Below are 14,266 nucleotides of genomic sequence, written 5' to 3'. Positions count from 1 at the left end.
CTTGACTACATCCGAGAGAGAAGAGAGGGATACAGGCTCAAAGTGGTCGAGGACAGCTGGGCACAGAAAAGGAGCAGGATCTGGGGTAGCACTAGTGTGGGCTAGCCTAAGAGCAGATACTTTTTCAATAAAAAATGTAAGAAACTTATCACAGAGAGTAGTCGATGGCACAGAAACATCACAGGGATTAATGATAGAGTTGAGGACATTAAAAAGAACCTGAGGTTTATGGCTGTTTTTGGAGATTAACAGAGAAATGTGCTCTGTTTTGGCTGCTTTGACTGCCGTCTGGTAGTCAGAAAGGCAAGCACGAAGGATTTCTAGGGAGACATGGAGTTTATCCTTTTTCCATTTTCTCTCTGCACGCCTGCAAGCGCGTCTGAGAGCACGAGTACAGTCATTGAGCCACGGCTCTGATAGAACTTTGGTGCGTCTAAGCGTAAAAGGAGCAACAGAATCCAGTATTAGTGTGCATGTCGAGTGTTCAGTGCAAACAGTCTGCTGAATCTCTCCACTCCTCTTCTGACTGGCGGTAGAGGGCCACTGATGAACACCTCCGCATTTAGAGAGCTGACAGTTTCCAACAGACATTTAAAGTCTTCTTTCAGCGCTTCTGACTGTTGTTTCACAACATCATTTGTTCCAATATGTAGTACCACATTCTTCACAGTCGGATGTTCAGCCCCAATATGCAGGATCTTCTCAGCCAAGTCAGAGACCATATCCTTGGGAAAACAGAGTACTTTGGTGTTGTTCTTACTACACAGACCTTTTACATCTCTTACAGCAGAGTCACCCACAATCAGAGTTTCAGGCCCAGTCGTTAGCTTTCCCTCTAGCCTTTTACTTTTGGAGTAGCTATTGGTCCTTACCCTGCTGTGTGAAGAGGACAGGTTATCCAGGTCATCAGAAAGAGATCTCCGGTTCTCGGTGAGCAGAGCGTATCTGTTCTGGATTGGCACACTTGGTGGTTTAGGAGGATTGTTTGTAGTTCTCCCTTTAGCAGCTGTCCACGGCTGTTTCCTAGTATGAATAGGGGTTGAAGAGGCACTCTTCCTGGTTGATAACAATGCAGGCCAGCCGGTCGCATCACAGATTTCAGAGCTCTGGGCTCTGCCTGTTATTCGTCCTCCCAAATCCCATGGAAATGAGGCTTTGCACCCAGAGAGTTCCAGGGAGGACTACCACTTGTAGATTTATTACCCAGTACACAGCCCTCCTGTTCCTTGGAAACCTTGTAGCTGCTAACTAGCTGTGAGTTAGCATACCCTTTTCCATTATTTTGCAACACTGGTAAAGTGGTGTTATTCCCACAACATAGTCCATTCACTTCCACGTTAACTTCCAACCGTTGCATTTTCATTTCCAACACAGCCATCTTCTGTAGAAGTTTGTGGAAGTCATCTGTAGAGAACGGAGGCATTTTGCTACCAACTAGCTTAAGCTAAATAGCATGCAGTAGCCTACCAGGCTTTAGCTGTTGCTAGGCCACGCTACTGTAAGACTGAGGTCGTCGTAAAAATGTTGAAATAATGCTGAGTGCTTTGCGGGTGAGGCGGGTGTTGTATATGTCCTGTAGTGAGGGGAGTGAGGCACCGAAGATCCTCTGGGCAGAGTTCACAATGCGCTGCAGGCTCTTGCGGTCGGCGGCGGTGCAGCTTCTGAACCACAGTGTGATACAGCTGCTGAGGATGCTCTCGGTGGCGCCTCGGGAGAAGCACAGCATGATGGGGGGTGATGCTCCGGCTCGCTTGAGCTTCCGGATGAAGTACAGGCGCTGCTGGGCTTTCCTCGCTAGTGCGGTGGTGTTGTTTTTCCAGGTGAGGTCATCAGTGATGGTCACCCCAAGGAATTTGGTGCTGGTCACCTGCGTCACAGCAGCGCCGTCGATGGTCAGGGGGAGAGGGGGTCGACGGTGGGTTCTCCTGAAGTCAACAACTATCTCCTTTGTTTTCTCCAGGTTGAGGAAGAGGTTGTTGTTTTGGCACCACAGGGCCAGCTGGTTCACTTCCTTCCTGTAGTTAGTCTCATCGTTGTTGCTGATGAGACCCACCACAGTAGTGTCGTCTGCAAACTTCACGATGTGGTTGGTGCTGAAGATGGGTTTGCAGTCGTGGGTCAGCAGAGTGAAGAGAAGGGGGCTGAGCACACATCCTTGGGGGGCCCCCGTGCTCAGTATGAGGGTGTCTGAGGTGTTATTGTTGACCCGTACAGCTTGTGGTCTCTCTGTGAGGAAGTCCAGCAACCAGTTGCAGAGAGAGGGGCTGAGGCCCAGGTCTGTACGTTTTTGTACAAGCTGCTGGGGGATGATGGTGTTGAATGCTGAGCTGAAGTCTATGAATAGCATTCTGACATATGGGTCCTTAGTCTTAGTCTTAGCCTTAGTGTTAGTGTCCAGGTGTGTGAGGGCTGGGTGGAGAGCGGAGGATATTGCATCCTCTGTGGACCGTTTAGCTCGGTAGGCAAACTGAAACGGGTCCAGCGATGGGGGGAGGGTGGATCTGATCTGCTTCATGACCAGCCTTTCGAAGCACTTCATGATGGTGGAAGTTAGTGCAACGGGGCGGTAGTCGTTGAAGCCGGATGGAGATGACTTCTTTGGCACTGGAATGATGGTGGTTTCCTTGAAATCAAATCAAATCAAATCAAATCAAGTTTTATTTATAAAGCACATTTAAAAGCGATTTTTGGTCGAGCCAAAGTGCTGTACATGTAATAAAAACACATTACTACAATCACAATAAAAGACAATAAATTACAACAGATATATATAAAAAAAAACACAAGGAAAAGTCAGGAGTCGTGCTCCGCTCTAACTAGAAGGCCAGAGAGAAGAAGTGTGTTTTTAGTGTAGATTTAAAAACCCCTAGGGTCTGGGCCGACCTCACATGGAGGGGCAGAGTGTTCCAGAGCCTAGGGCCAGCTGCTGCGAAGGCTCGGTGCCCTCGGGTTTTAAGCCTGGTCTTGGGCACTACCAGCACCAGCTGGTCAGCAGACCTTAAAGCTCTGGCTGGGGTGTAGCGCTGGAGGAGTTCGGCTATATAGGCCGGAGCCAGCCCATTTAGTGCTTTGAAAACAAATAAAAGGATTTTAAAATAAATTCTGAACCGAACTGGAAGCCAGTGTAGTGAGGCCAGAATTGGGGTGATGTGGTCACGCTTTTTGTGGCCAGTCAGCAAACGTGCAGCTGCGTTTTGGACTAGCTGCAGGCGTTTAATTGAGGCCTGGTCCATACCCACATACAGAGCGTTGCAATAGTCCAGTCTTGAGGTTACAAAGGCGTTAATAACCCTTTCTAAGTCATTAAAAGATAAATACGACTTAGTTTTGGCCAATAGTCTTATTTTAAAAAAGCAGGATTTGACTACGGTGCTGACCTGCTTGTCGAATTTAAAAGTGCTAGTGAAGGTCACTCCAAGGTTCATGACCGAGGGGAGGATGTTTTTCTTGAGAGAGCCCAGAATATCAACCGGAGAGGCTGGAGGTTGGGGTCCAAAAAAGATGACCTCAGTCTTGCTCTCGTTGAGGTTGAGAAAGTTTTTGCTCAGCCAGGATTTTATCTCTGTTAAGCAGTCCATCAACTGCTGTAGTGAGTGTTTGACATTTGCTTTGAGAGGCAGATATATCTGTACATTGTCGGCGTAGCAGTGGAAGGGAATATTATGTTTAGTGAGAATTGAACCTAGGGGCAATATGTACAGTAGAAAAAGGATGGGGCCCAGAATCGAGCCTTGGGGAACCCCACAGGTAAAAGGGGCTTTAGCAGAGGAGAAGGCACCTAGCTGTACTGAGAAGGTACGGTCTGTCAGGTAGGACCTGAACCATGCAAGGGCAGAGCCTGTGATGCCAGCGGACTGTTCAAGCCGTGACAACAGGATGCTATGGTCCACAGTGTAAAAGGCAGCTGTCAGGTCTAACAGCACCAAGACAGCTGGGCTACCTGAGTCGGCGGCTAGGAGCAGATCATTAAAAACTCTTAAAAGGGCTGTTTCAGTGCTGTGCATGGGTTTGAAGCCAGACTGAAACTTTTCATGGATGCCATGCATGGTTAAAAAAGACTGCAGCTGGGCGTAGACTACTCGCTCCAGGGCTTTAGATAAAAAAGGTAGCTGGGAGATGGGCCTAAAATTTGCGAGAATGGAGGGGTCGAGATTTTTCTTTTTAAGTAGTGGCTTAACCACGGCATGTTTGAAGGCAGCTGGGACACATCCTGAGCTAAGAGAGGTGTTTAAAAGTAATAAAATACTTGCTCCAACTGAATCAAAAACATCTCTGAGAAGGCGAGAGGGAATGCTGTCTGAGGTGCAGTTTGTCGGCCGCAGGTGCTTGACTACATCCGAGAGAGAAGAGAGGGATACAGGCTCAAAGTGGTCGAGGACAGCTGGGCACAGAAAAGGAGCAGGATCTGGGGTAGCACTAGTGTGGGCTAGCCTAAGAGCAGATACTTTTTCAATAAAAAATGTAAGAAACTTATCACAGAGAGTAGTCGATGGCACAGAAACATCACAGGGATTAATGATAGAGTTGAGGACATTAAAAAGAACCTGAGGTTTATGGCTGTTTTTGGAGATTAACAGAGAAATGTGCTCTGTTTTGGCTGCTTTGACTGCCGTCTGGTAGTCAGAAAGGCAAGCACGAAGGATTTCTAGGGAGACATGGAGTTTATCCTTTTTCCATTTTCTCTCTGCACGCCTGCAAGCGCGTCTGAGAGCACGAGTACAGTCATTGAGCCACGGCTCTGATAGAACTTTGGTGCGTCTAAGCGTAAAAGGAGCAACAGAATCCAGTATTAGTGTGCATGTCGAGTCAAACATGGAGATAAGCTCATCAGCATTAAAAGCACAGTTCACATCTAATTTACAGATCGGAGAAGCATTAAAAACATCAGAGAACTGTGAGGCAGTCAAGGGGTTAATCGAACGCAGACGACGGGCAGGGGCACGTGATTCGACTCCTGCGGAAGGGATGGAGGTTGTAAACAGAATCGGTAAATGGTCTGAGATACGCGTTGCTGCACATATTTCATCCACAGATACAGACAGTCCAAACGATAATACTAAGTCCAAAGTGTGTCCTTTTTCGTGTGTTGGGCCAGCCACGGACTGAACGAGACCAAAAGAATCAAGGAGATTTAAAAAGTCCCTAACCAGAGGTTTGGAGGGAGGGAGTCAGGAGGAAGAAGTTCAGAGAACGGTGTATACTCGCCAGCGTGGACCCAGGTCTCCGTCATGAACATAAAATCCAGTTCACGAGAGGTGAAGAAGTCGTTTAGCAGGAACGTTTTGTTTGCTATCGACCTAGCATTTAGCAAAGCCATGCAAAGTTTTCGCTCCGGGCTTGCCGAAGGTGTAGTGCGTCTCAGCTGACGAAGATGTGCGTGTTGAACGCCGCGCAGGCCGGGAGCAGTCAGTCGGGCAGGAGGAGCTGTCAGCGGGCTCAGCAGAGGCCGCAGCTCCGGAAAAACAGGGCGAATCCATCGATCCCTCACATGGCGTGCAGCGGGAGGGCCATGACGTGGATAAGTCCCAGAAGAAGCCGTCAGGTATGCTTTTTGATGGACCAGTGCACCAACACGCTTTCCCCGTCGTCTAAAGCGCTTTCGGCGAGGCAGGATGCAGGGCAACCGGCGCAGGTAGGTGGGAATATTCGACAGTAGAGGGGGGGGGGGGGGGGGGGGGGGGGGGGGGCGATTTATGGTTGACGCAAAGCCTGGTCGTCGGTGGGGGGGTGGTTTTCTGCGCAGGTGTGTTGTTCTGTGCTTCAAAACGTGCATTTAAATAACTGTTTCGATGTGTTCCAGTCAGGCTTTCGTCCAAACCACAGCACCTAGACTGCTCTTGTAAAGGTCTTCAATGACATCCACTTAAACACAGACAGTGGCAGAACTTCAGTGTTAGTATTATTAGATCTCAGTGCTGCGTTTGACACTGTTGACCACAACATATTACTAGACCGACTAGAAAATTGGGTGGGACTTTCGGAAACAGTTCTAAATTGGTTTGAATCCTACTTAAAGGACAGAAAAAATGTTGTTTCTATAGGTAAATACACATCTGAGTTGACAAATATGACATGTGGGGTACCTCAAGGCTCCATCTTGGGGCCTCTTCTCTTTAACATCTACATGCTACCACTGGCTCAGATAATGAAAAACAACAAAATTAGTTGTTTTTTACAAATGTACGTAACAATTTCACCAGGAGACTATGCTCCAATTCAAACACTGAGTAAGTGCATTGAACAAATCAATGACTGGATGTGTCAGAACCTTCTCCAATTAAACAAAGATAAAACTGAGGTAATGGTTTTTGGAGCCAAGGCAGAACGTGTAAAAGTTAGCGCTGAGCTTCAGTCTGCAATGTTCAAAACAACAGATAGAGCCAGAAATCTAGGTGTAGTCATGGACTCTGACCTGAGTTTCAACAGTCACATTAAAACAATTACTAAATCAGCCTACTATCACCTAAAGAATATTTCTAGGATAAAAAGACTAATGTCACAGCAGGATTTGGAAAAACTTGTCCATGCTTTTATCTTCAGTAGACTCGACTACTGTAATGGTGTCTTTACAAGTCTCACTAAAAAATCTATTAGAAAGCTGCAGCTGATTCAGAACGCTGCTGCTCGAGTCCTCACTGACACTAAGAAAGTGGATCACATCACTCCTGTTCTGAAGTCTTTACACTGGCTTCCTGTGTGTCAAATAATTGATTTCAAAATATTGTTGCTGGTTTATAAAGCTTTGAATGGTTTAGGCCCACAATACATTTCTGACCTACTGCTAAATTATGAACCATCCAGAACTCTCAGGTCTTCAGGGACTGGTCAGCCTTCTGTCCCCAGAGTCAGAACTAAACATGGAGAAGCAGCGTTCAGTTATTATGCTCCAAATATCTGGAACAAACTCCCAGAAACCTGCAGGTCCGCTGCAACTCTGACTACTTTTAAATCCAGGCTAAAGACTTTTCTTTTTGTTGCTGCTTTTAATTGAACTATTCACATCTTAAACTGTAACCTTTATCGATGTATTTTTTCTTTTAATGTTTATTTTATTATCTTTGCTTTTTAATGACTGATTTTAAATGCCATTTTCTTAATGTCTTTCATTTTTTGTAAAGCACTTTGAATTGCCTTGTGTTGAAAGGTGCTATATAAATAAACTTGCCTTGCCTTAAAAAAAAATCTAACAATACATTATTCTAAAGTACATTACCCACCTTACCTTTTAATGCAGTCAAATATCTAACATAAGGTAGAATGATATGTTTCACGTTGCTCTGACAGAGTAACCCAAATGAATCTATTTTAAAAGCTGAGAACCAGACAGATTAGCGTTGCCTTACTATCACTGCATAGCCAGCCAAGCTAAACCAATTTATACAGAAAATACCCTTAACAAGAAAAGTGATTTGCATTTATTTAATAGAACTTGCTTTCAACTATGTACATCAAATGGAGAATTGGTGTTAATAACGATGTTATTTTATGAAGGTACAATAGGGGAAATTAAAAATGTGTTTTCATGTGTAATGCTGTTTACATGAGGCAAAGGTCGGTCTCATCTACAGTTCAGCTCCCGTTGGAGTTGTCGTCCAATTAACAGTGTATGGCTCACCAAGGGGGACCTGGCAGGAAGACTGTGCAGTCAGTAATTAGTCTTCTCTCTCCCCAGGACATGACAGCAGTATTAGCACATGGGGCCATCAGGGAGACGACTAAAAGCTGAACTCACATCCTTCCTCCCAGAGGGGGCAGGAATAGGTGCACTCATCCTGTCGGGTGATCCTGTCCATCTCAATGCCTTGCTGCGGAAAAACAAAGGGGCTGTTTTACAGTTCCACATCTCACTGTTTTAAAGGGATTTTCGAGGATTTGATATTTTCGATATTTCTCATGATATAAAAAATACTTGACAGTTGCTTCCTCTTCCTCTCGTTCCCGCGGTCAGGGGTCAGGATCAGACTCAATAACAGAGACTCTGAGGCGAGATGGCTGAGGATCATGTGGTCAAGGGGCAGGGAGCTTAAACATAATGGAGAGATTTAGCAGACTCCTGCTTTCCCTCTCATACAGCCTCCTGTGCTCTTATCAGCATCAATATTGTATGGCTCCAACCTCTGCTACAGTATATGGAAATGAGAAGGGAGGAAACCATTTCGGGGGGAGATAAATTACATTTTCTTTACACTACTGTTAAAGGAAACACGTCACCATATTTAAATTCAGGAAAATGTGTGAATCCACAAAATCAATCTCCATCTTGCTGTCCTTACAGCAGCTTTATTTTACATTCAACATCACAGTGTGGAGTCTCAGCTCTCTGGTTTTCTTGCTCCTGGGCAGAGCTGTTTATATTCACAGATGCTGCAGTGTATGAGGGAACATGCATTCTGTAAATCTTCCAGCTGAATGGCATTTCTCTCTGCTGTGCTCTCCTGCTGCACAGCTGAAATATTCTCCCTTGAGTGGAAATAAATTAATTGCAGTCTGTCAGAGATTGTAGTTCCAGTACTCTTAATGTGGTTGATGCATTTTGTTGGCATGTTAGCACATAATCTGAAAGTCTACTGAAAGAAAATAGAAGGGTTTGAGGATTAGATCTAAATTAAAGAGAGCATTTGGTGAAGGATTCTCATTTACAAGTAAAAACGCTCCTGACCAACATCTGAAGCCCTTGAGGAATCACGTGTGATTAAATGTATACAGTACATTTATTCACAATGTTAGATAGGTTTTTACTTGTAAGGCTAATGATTACATAACTGTACATTGTTGAAAGCTACTTTTAAACAGTGTACACCAGGAGTACTAATAATAGCTTAATGAAATAATAAAATAGAACATTAGTTTACTTCAAACTTAAACTGGTTATAAAATAATCAAAACGGAATCATTATTTTATCGCCTCCAAGCCACTAATGAAATTACTTGCATTTTCACAATCACACACATTTTAATATTCAACTGCCCTGTTTACCACATGTTTTATTTGTGTACAATATATCCAAATTTCAATCCGTTTTTTCAAAATAATGCTGTAGGCTCGACAGATCCTTTACAGCCGTTAGATGAGTTGACCATTTTTTTATTAACAATGAAAATAAAAGTATTCACAATGGGGATTTTCAAAGGGAACGTTGAATTTAAATAAGGTGACAGTGACAGAGTATAAGGATAGCCTCACAATACACTCAGGTTTTTATTATTAAAAAACCCCAAATGTTATGTGTTTTTACACACACCATTGATAGCCTCATGTCAACAAAGCATGAGGAATCCGGCTGTATTTGTCACATCATATTGAGGTTTTTCATTGACTTATTTCTATGCTCAGTTTGTGCTTTTCCTAGACAGAAATCTCATTTTGTGCAGCTTTCAGAGTCCCTGCATTAATATGCATTAGCCGTAGACTTGAGTGATATTATGATAAATAGGCTAGATATTCAACTGAATGTTATCGGCCGTTGCAATTGCTTGAATCTGCATTCTGCACTGACGTTTGATGTAAACAGGATGGACATCAGAGACATATATACAAATGTCTTATTAGAATATAAATGATATCAACAGACTTAACTTAACATTAGCAATGCCTTTGTTCCATTTATATACAGCCCACCTGTTCAACACCAGTTCAGAGGCACTTTCATCATTAAAGGTAATGCAGGCTGTCTTTTAGCTATAATTTATTTTAAATGACAAAGAGTTAAAGAACAAATATTATTATCATTATTATTATTAATATTCAAATGTATAAATGTCACAATGTTACATTTTTTTTATCGTTTTTTTATTTAGACAATCGGTTATATTTTTATATCAGCACTTGACTTTTCTATGTATTTATCTCCATACATGTTTAACTCTCTTTGAATTATGTAACAGAATATATAATGTATTTTTTATATGTTAAAATGCAAAAAGGTTGTTGTGTGCACATCCCATTCTATATTTAGGCCAGAGGCAAGCTAACATATTCCTCTGCACACTCCCAGAACCACACAGGGGCTTATACTTTTTACCTTAAATAGCCACCATTTTTACATCAGGGTCTCTTAGGGGCGCATGGCGGAATAACCTGTAAGGTTATCACATTTTGTATAAACCTGTTTCCTCCTAGCTCCCATTTAGAACAATGCAAATAGCAGACTATATATAGCAGCTTCACAGCAGACGGGTTGACATGTCATTGTAGCAGAAGCTCAAATGTAACATTAACAATGACTGCATTCGGTTTTACAGTAGATGTCCCATGGACACGCTGTAATGCATACTGCCTCAATAATGTTATAAGTTATACTTGTGTTTCTCCAGCTATGCCATGTCAAAAGCTCTGCTGTGAAAAAAGGCCAATAAGATTCCTCAAATCCATACCTCATACTAATTATATACACGTTTTAAACAAATTGTCCTGTGTTACTGTAATCTTTTCAAATCAGTAACAACCTACAGCATATAAGCCAAATGAAATGGCCAAAACCAGATGACTTGGACTGGACATGTGACATCTAGGGCCCTGTGTGAAGCATTGAATGGGAAAAGCAGTTAAACACTTTCTTCATTATGTTGCATTCAAGGACCTTAAACTGTTGCATCCCACAGGCCAAACCTACTCCTTCAAGTCAGTCAGTCTTATTTTACAATTATTTGGCATCATATCCCCGTTTTATGTATTTTCTTAACCTTCAATACACAGTAACAGTACCCCAAACTGAAGAACAGCGTTCAGTATCGAATAAAAACTAAATTTATGCCGACGACAAATCCCACGTGGCCATGCAGAGATAAATAAAACCAGATTCTTCTTCTGCTCCTCTGTTGCCTGGTGAGCGTGAACGCGCATTGACGCGCTGCTGCTGCTGATCAGAGAGAGAGCTGTCGTGCCCGCGCCGGCCTGTGTGTTGGTGTTGGTGGTGTTGGTGGTGGTGTATATGTGGGAGCAGGAGAGACTCTGCAGTGTCTTGGCAGCTGCGTTAGTGTATCTCCCACCGACCGCGATGCCTCCGCGGCCAATGCCTGCCTCCTCCTCCGCTTCCACTTGACAACACACACCGATATGAAGTGAAGCTGCGCCGGACACACTATCCTGATATCTATATGCCCCGGAGAGCTTCATTCACGCACAGAAACCCCGTGACGAGAATTGTTAATGGAAAATGGCGATAGGCAAAGGGTCTTGCAGCATCGTCTGCTTGGTATCTATCCAGATTATCTTGATTTTCAGCGCGTCGTGGCCTGGAGCAGCGGGTCTCACATTCCCCCAGCAATACACGTAAGTGATGGGCTCTCCCTGATGGAAAACATACCGGGCTTTCTTGGTGGGGATGGGAGACAACTTTGGGCTTGTCCACTTAGCTGTGGTTTAAGAGATACTTAAGTGATACTGTTTGATTTTCTGCTCTTATATAATTTTACAGTGTTGGCGATCTCATCAATGTAAAACGGGGTTTGGATGCTCAGTGCTGTGGAAGGTGTAGTCCACAGTGTAACATGGGAATATATGTCGGATCATTTACATGGCTATATGTATATGGACAATCACATTTCAGTGTTTCAGTTAAACAGAAGTCCTCATTAATGCTTTTTTGATAATCAAGTTGGCCTTTATATCAGATAACATTTTGTATTAAAACTATATTTTAGCCTCTCTTTTAACATATGACTTTTAGCCTTACATTTTTATAATCTGAACCATAATAGCTATATATTTTATGGCATATTGCAGAAAATCAGATGATGTTTATTTAATGCAACATTAATCATATACTCATATTTTTTTTAAGCTGTTATTGAAAGGATGGAGAGAGGTTTTCACTTGTATTTTTACTTCAAAGTAATGCCAGTGAAGTTCTATGTAAGTCAGGTCATGCAGGGGTTTTATTGGTTAAAGCATTCAGAGACTCTTACTTGAAAGGAAACATTAAGTGTGTGCAGTTGTTTTGAAACTAAAAATGGCTTTTGTCAGCCTCCCCCTGCTGCTCTCTGTGCACCAGTACTAGATTTTTCCATGCAGGTTTTCAAGTTTCTTTATTTTACGAAACACTTGCCTCTTGCAACCCCCTTCGAATATCAACGGTGTTGTATTATCTCACAGCATGTTCAGTTGTACAGTTGTATGCCTACCATGTTGTAAGGAAGAAGAAAGGTGTGGTTTAACTGTAAATTCCTACTAAAGGCGACTCGATTTGAATCAAGCCCAAGCTTAGCTCTTATTTATCAACCTTTAACCCGTTGCTGTTAAGTACAGCTGGCACTAACTTGGGACTACAGTTATCTGGGCCCACCTCCAGGCTCTGCTCTGGAGGGAGGAGCAGGCCAGATGGTCCTCTCATCTTCGGGGCACACAGTGAGGGATTTCTGGCCAATCACAACTGGAGATCCGAGGTGTATTTACCAATTAGGAAAGGGGTCTATAAATCTAGGTGTGTGAGTGTTTTATGATGAATTGGGTTATTTCAAGTAGGGTATAGTCGTTGCTTTCTCCACCTCCTCCTCCTTCTCTGTTCTGCTGATTTTTCTGCTGAGTGATATGAAATAGCTACATAGCCCTCTGCCCTGGGTCTCTTCATGTAAGCTAAATGAAGCAGAGTTGCTACGCTGAAGAACAGCATCTCTTTCCAATTAAGAATTAATACTGCAGCAGTGAGGATTTATTCCCCTCGCCCTCTCTCCCTTTACTCCCGCCCCTTCTGTCTTGACTCTGCCCTTACATTACTCTCCTTCTCTGCAGATAGATAGATAGATAGATAGATTGATAGATAGATACTCCAACAAGTGTGACATTTCGGAGAAGCATCCTGCTTCCCGCATGTTTTTGGTTTATTATATTTATACATAGTCAGTGTACTACCCATAGTAGATGACTTTACCTCGGAGAACAAACCAGAAATGTTTATGTTGCCCATACTGGTAAACCTGTCTGAGACTCGAATTATCTCAAACAACCTTACCTAAACAATATGAACTATCGCTTCAACATTAGGAACATTAGTCAGTCCCAGTTCCCTGAGGGGAAAAGGGTGGCAAGATTTATTCAACGATATCTACAGTGCAGAGTGTGGACGAAAGAAAAAAATTGAGCTGCTGCTCCTCCAGTATTATTGAGTCAAATCGGACAAAGCCTGTCGCACTCTCTGATCACTGTCAGTATGTGGGACGGCCTTGTTTTTGATATTTGTATTTAATAAATATGAATTATTTTACATTTGCAGCCCAGTTACTCTTGAGCAACATAAATTTAAAAAAAATCATAGTTTATGTTAAGGTTAACATTTGTAAAAACTTAGATAATGTTATATCAACAAAATGATCTTTTAAATTAAATCTGTTCCAAATCAAGGCATGGATGAATCGTTAGTTAATCCATGATTGATACACTGTACTATATATAGATAGATGGATATAGATAGATAGATAGATAGATAGAAAGAGAGATAGAGAGAGAGAGAGAGAGAGAGATAGATAGATAGAGAGAGAGAGAGATATATAGATAGATGGATAGATAGCTCTCATACATAAAGCAGTAAAGGCTCCTCTCTGCTTCTTATGCTCCAACTATTGCTCTGCTGCTCCAGCCTCTCCACCTCTCACTCTCTCTGCTGCAAGTGAATATGGGTCACATCACACAGTGCTTCTCTCTGCCTCATCCCAGGGGTGTGTGAGTATAGCAGGTAACAGAGTAGAGTCGAGGCACAAGCGCGCCGTGCTGTTCAGCCGCTTCATCGCAGCTCTGCGAATGTGATACAGAGTTTTCTGATGTCCCACAGGGCTCCAGAGAGGAGAGGAAATGGAGCACACAGAAAAAAAAACTTAGAGCTGTGCTTCAGCTGCACTGACTCACACAGTTCAGGCTCTGCAGATCTGCGGGCTACAGTCATGTAACAAACCTGCTTTATTTACACACAATTTAACAACACTTTGTACGTGCAACATCAATTAATTTGTGCTGCAACTATCTTGTTGAATCTGGTCTTTTAAACATGTGTTGGTAACCTAAAACATCATCTTTTAATTCTTACAATGTCATTAAATTCAAGACCAAGTTCTCACGATGTAACTGATGCTATCCACCACATCTACAAACCAACATATAATACTCCATACAATGATGGAAAATAGGTTGGCTGATGCAACAAGAAGCACTATTCACTTGACATGCTAACAAATGGTATCATAGAGTCTGATACACATTGTGATCAATATTTAATGAGAACAATCTCACACAGTGTGACATGAACCTACAAGATTGCTGTTGACGCACAGAGTA

The 14,266-nt window shown here is 42.9% G+C and overlaps 1 protein-coding gene across 1 annotated transcript in view; it reads left to right on the top strand.

Annotated features, from left to right (window-relative positions):
* Window positions 1-10,878: 10,878 nt before the first annotated feature.
* The window catches only part of LOC117489956 (voltage-dependent calcium channel subunit alpha-2/delta-2-like), a 34,013-nt gene continuing 30,625 nt past the window's right edge, over window positions 10,879-14,266 (top strand). The window contains exon 1 of the mRNA XM_034139554.1: window positions 10,879-11,272. Within this exon, the coding sequence (XP_033995445.1) occupies window positions 11,157-11,272 (116 nt within the window). The 5' untranslated portion in view covers window positions 10,879-11,156. The remainder of the gene's footprint in view (window positions 11,273-14,266) is intronic.

The sequence above is a fragment of the Trematomus bernacchii genome, unplaced genomic scaffold (genome assembly GCF_902827165.1).
Source record: "Trematomus bernacchii unplaced genomic scaffold, fTreBer1.1, whole genome shotgun sequence".
NCBI classification, from domain to species: Eukaryota; Metazoa; Chordata; class Actinopteri; order Perciformes; family Nototheniidae; genus Trematomus; species Trematomus bernacchii.
The sequence above is the reverse complement of the archived record's forward strand: the minus strand, read 5'-3'. Positions and strand labels throughout refer to the sequence as shown.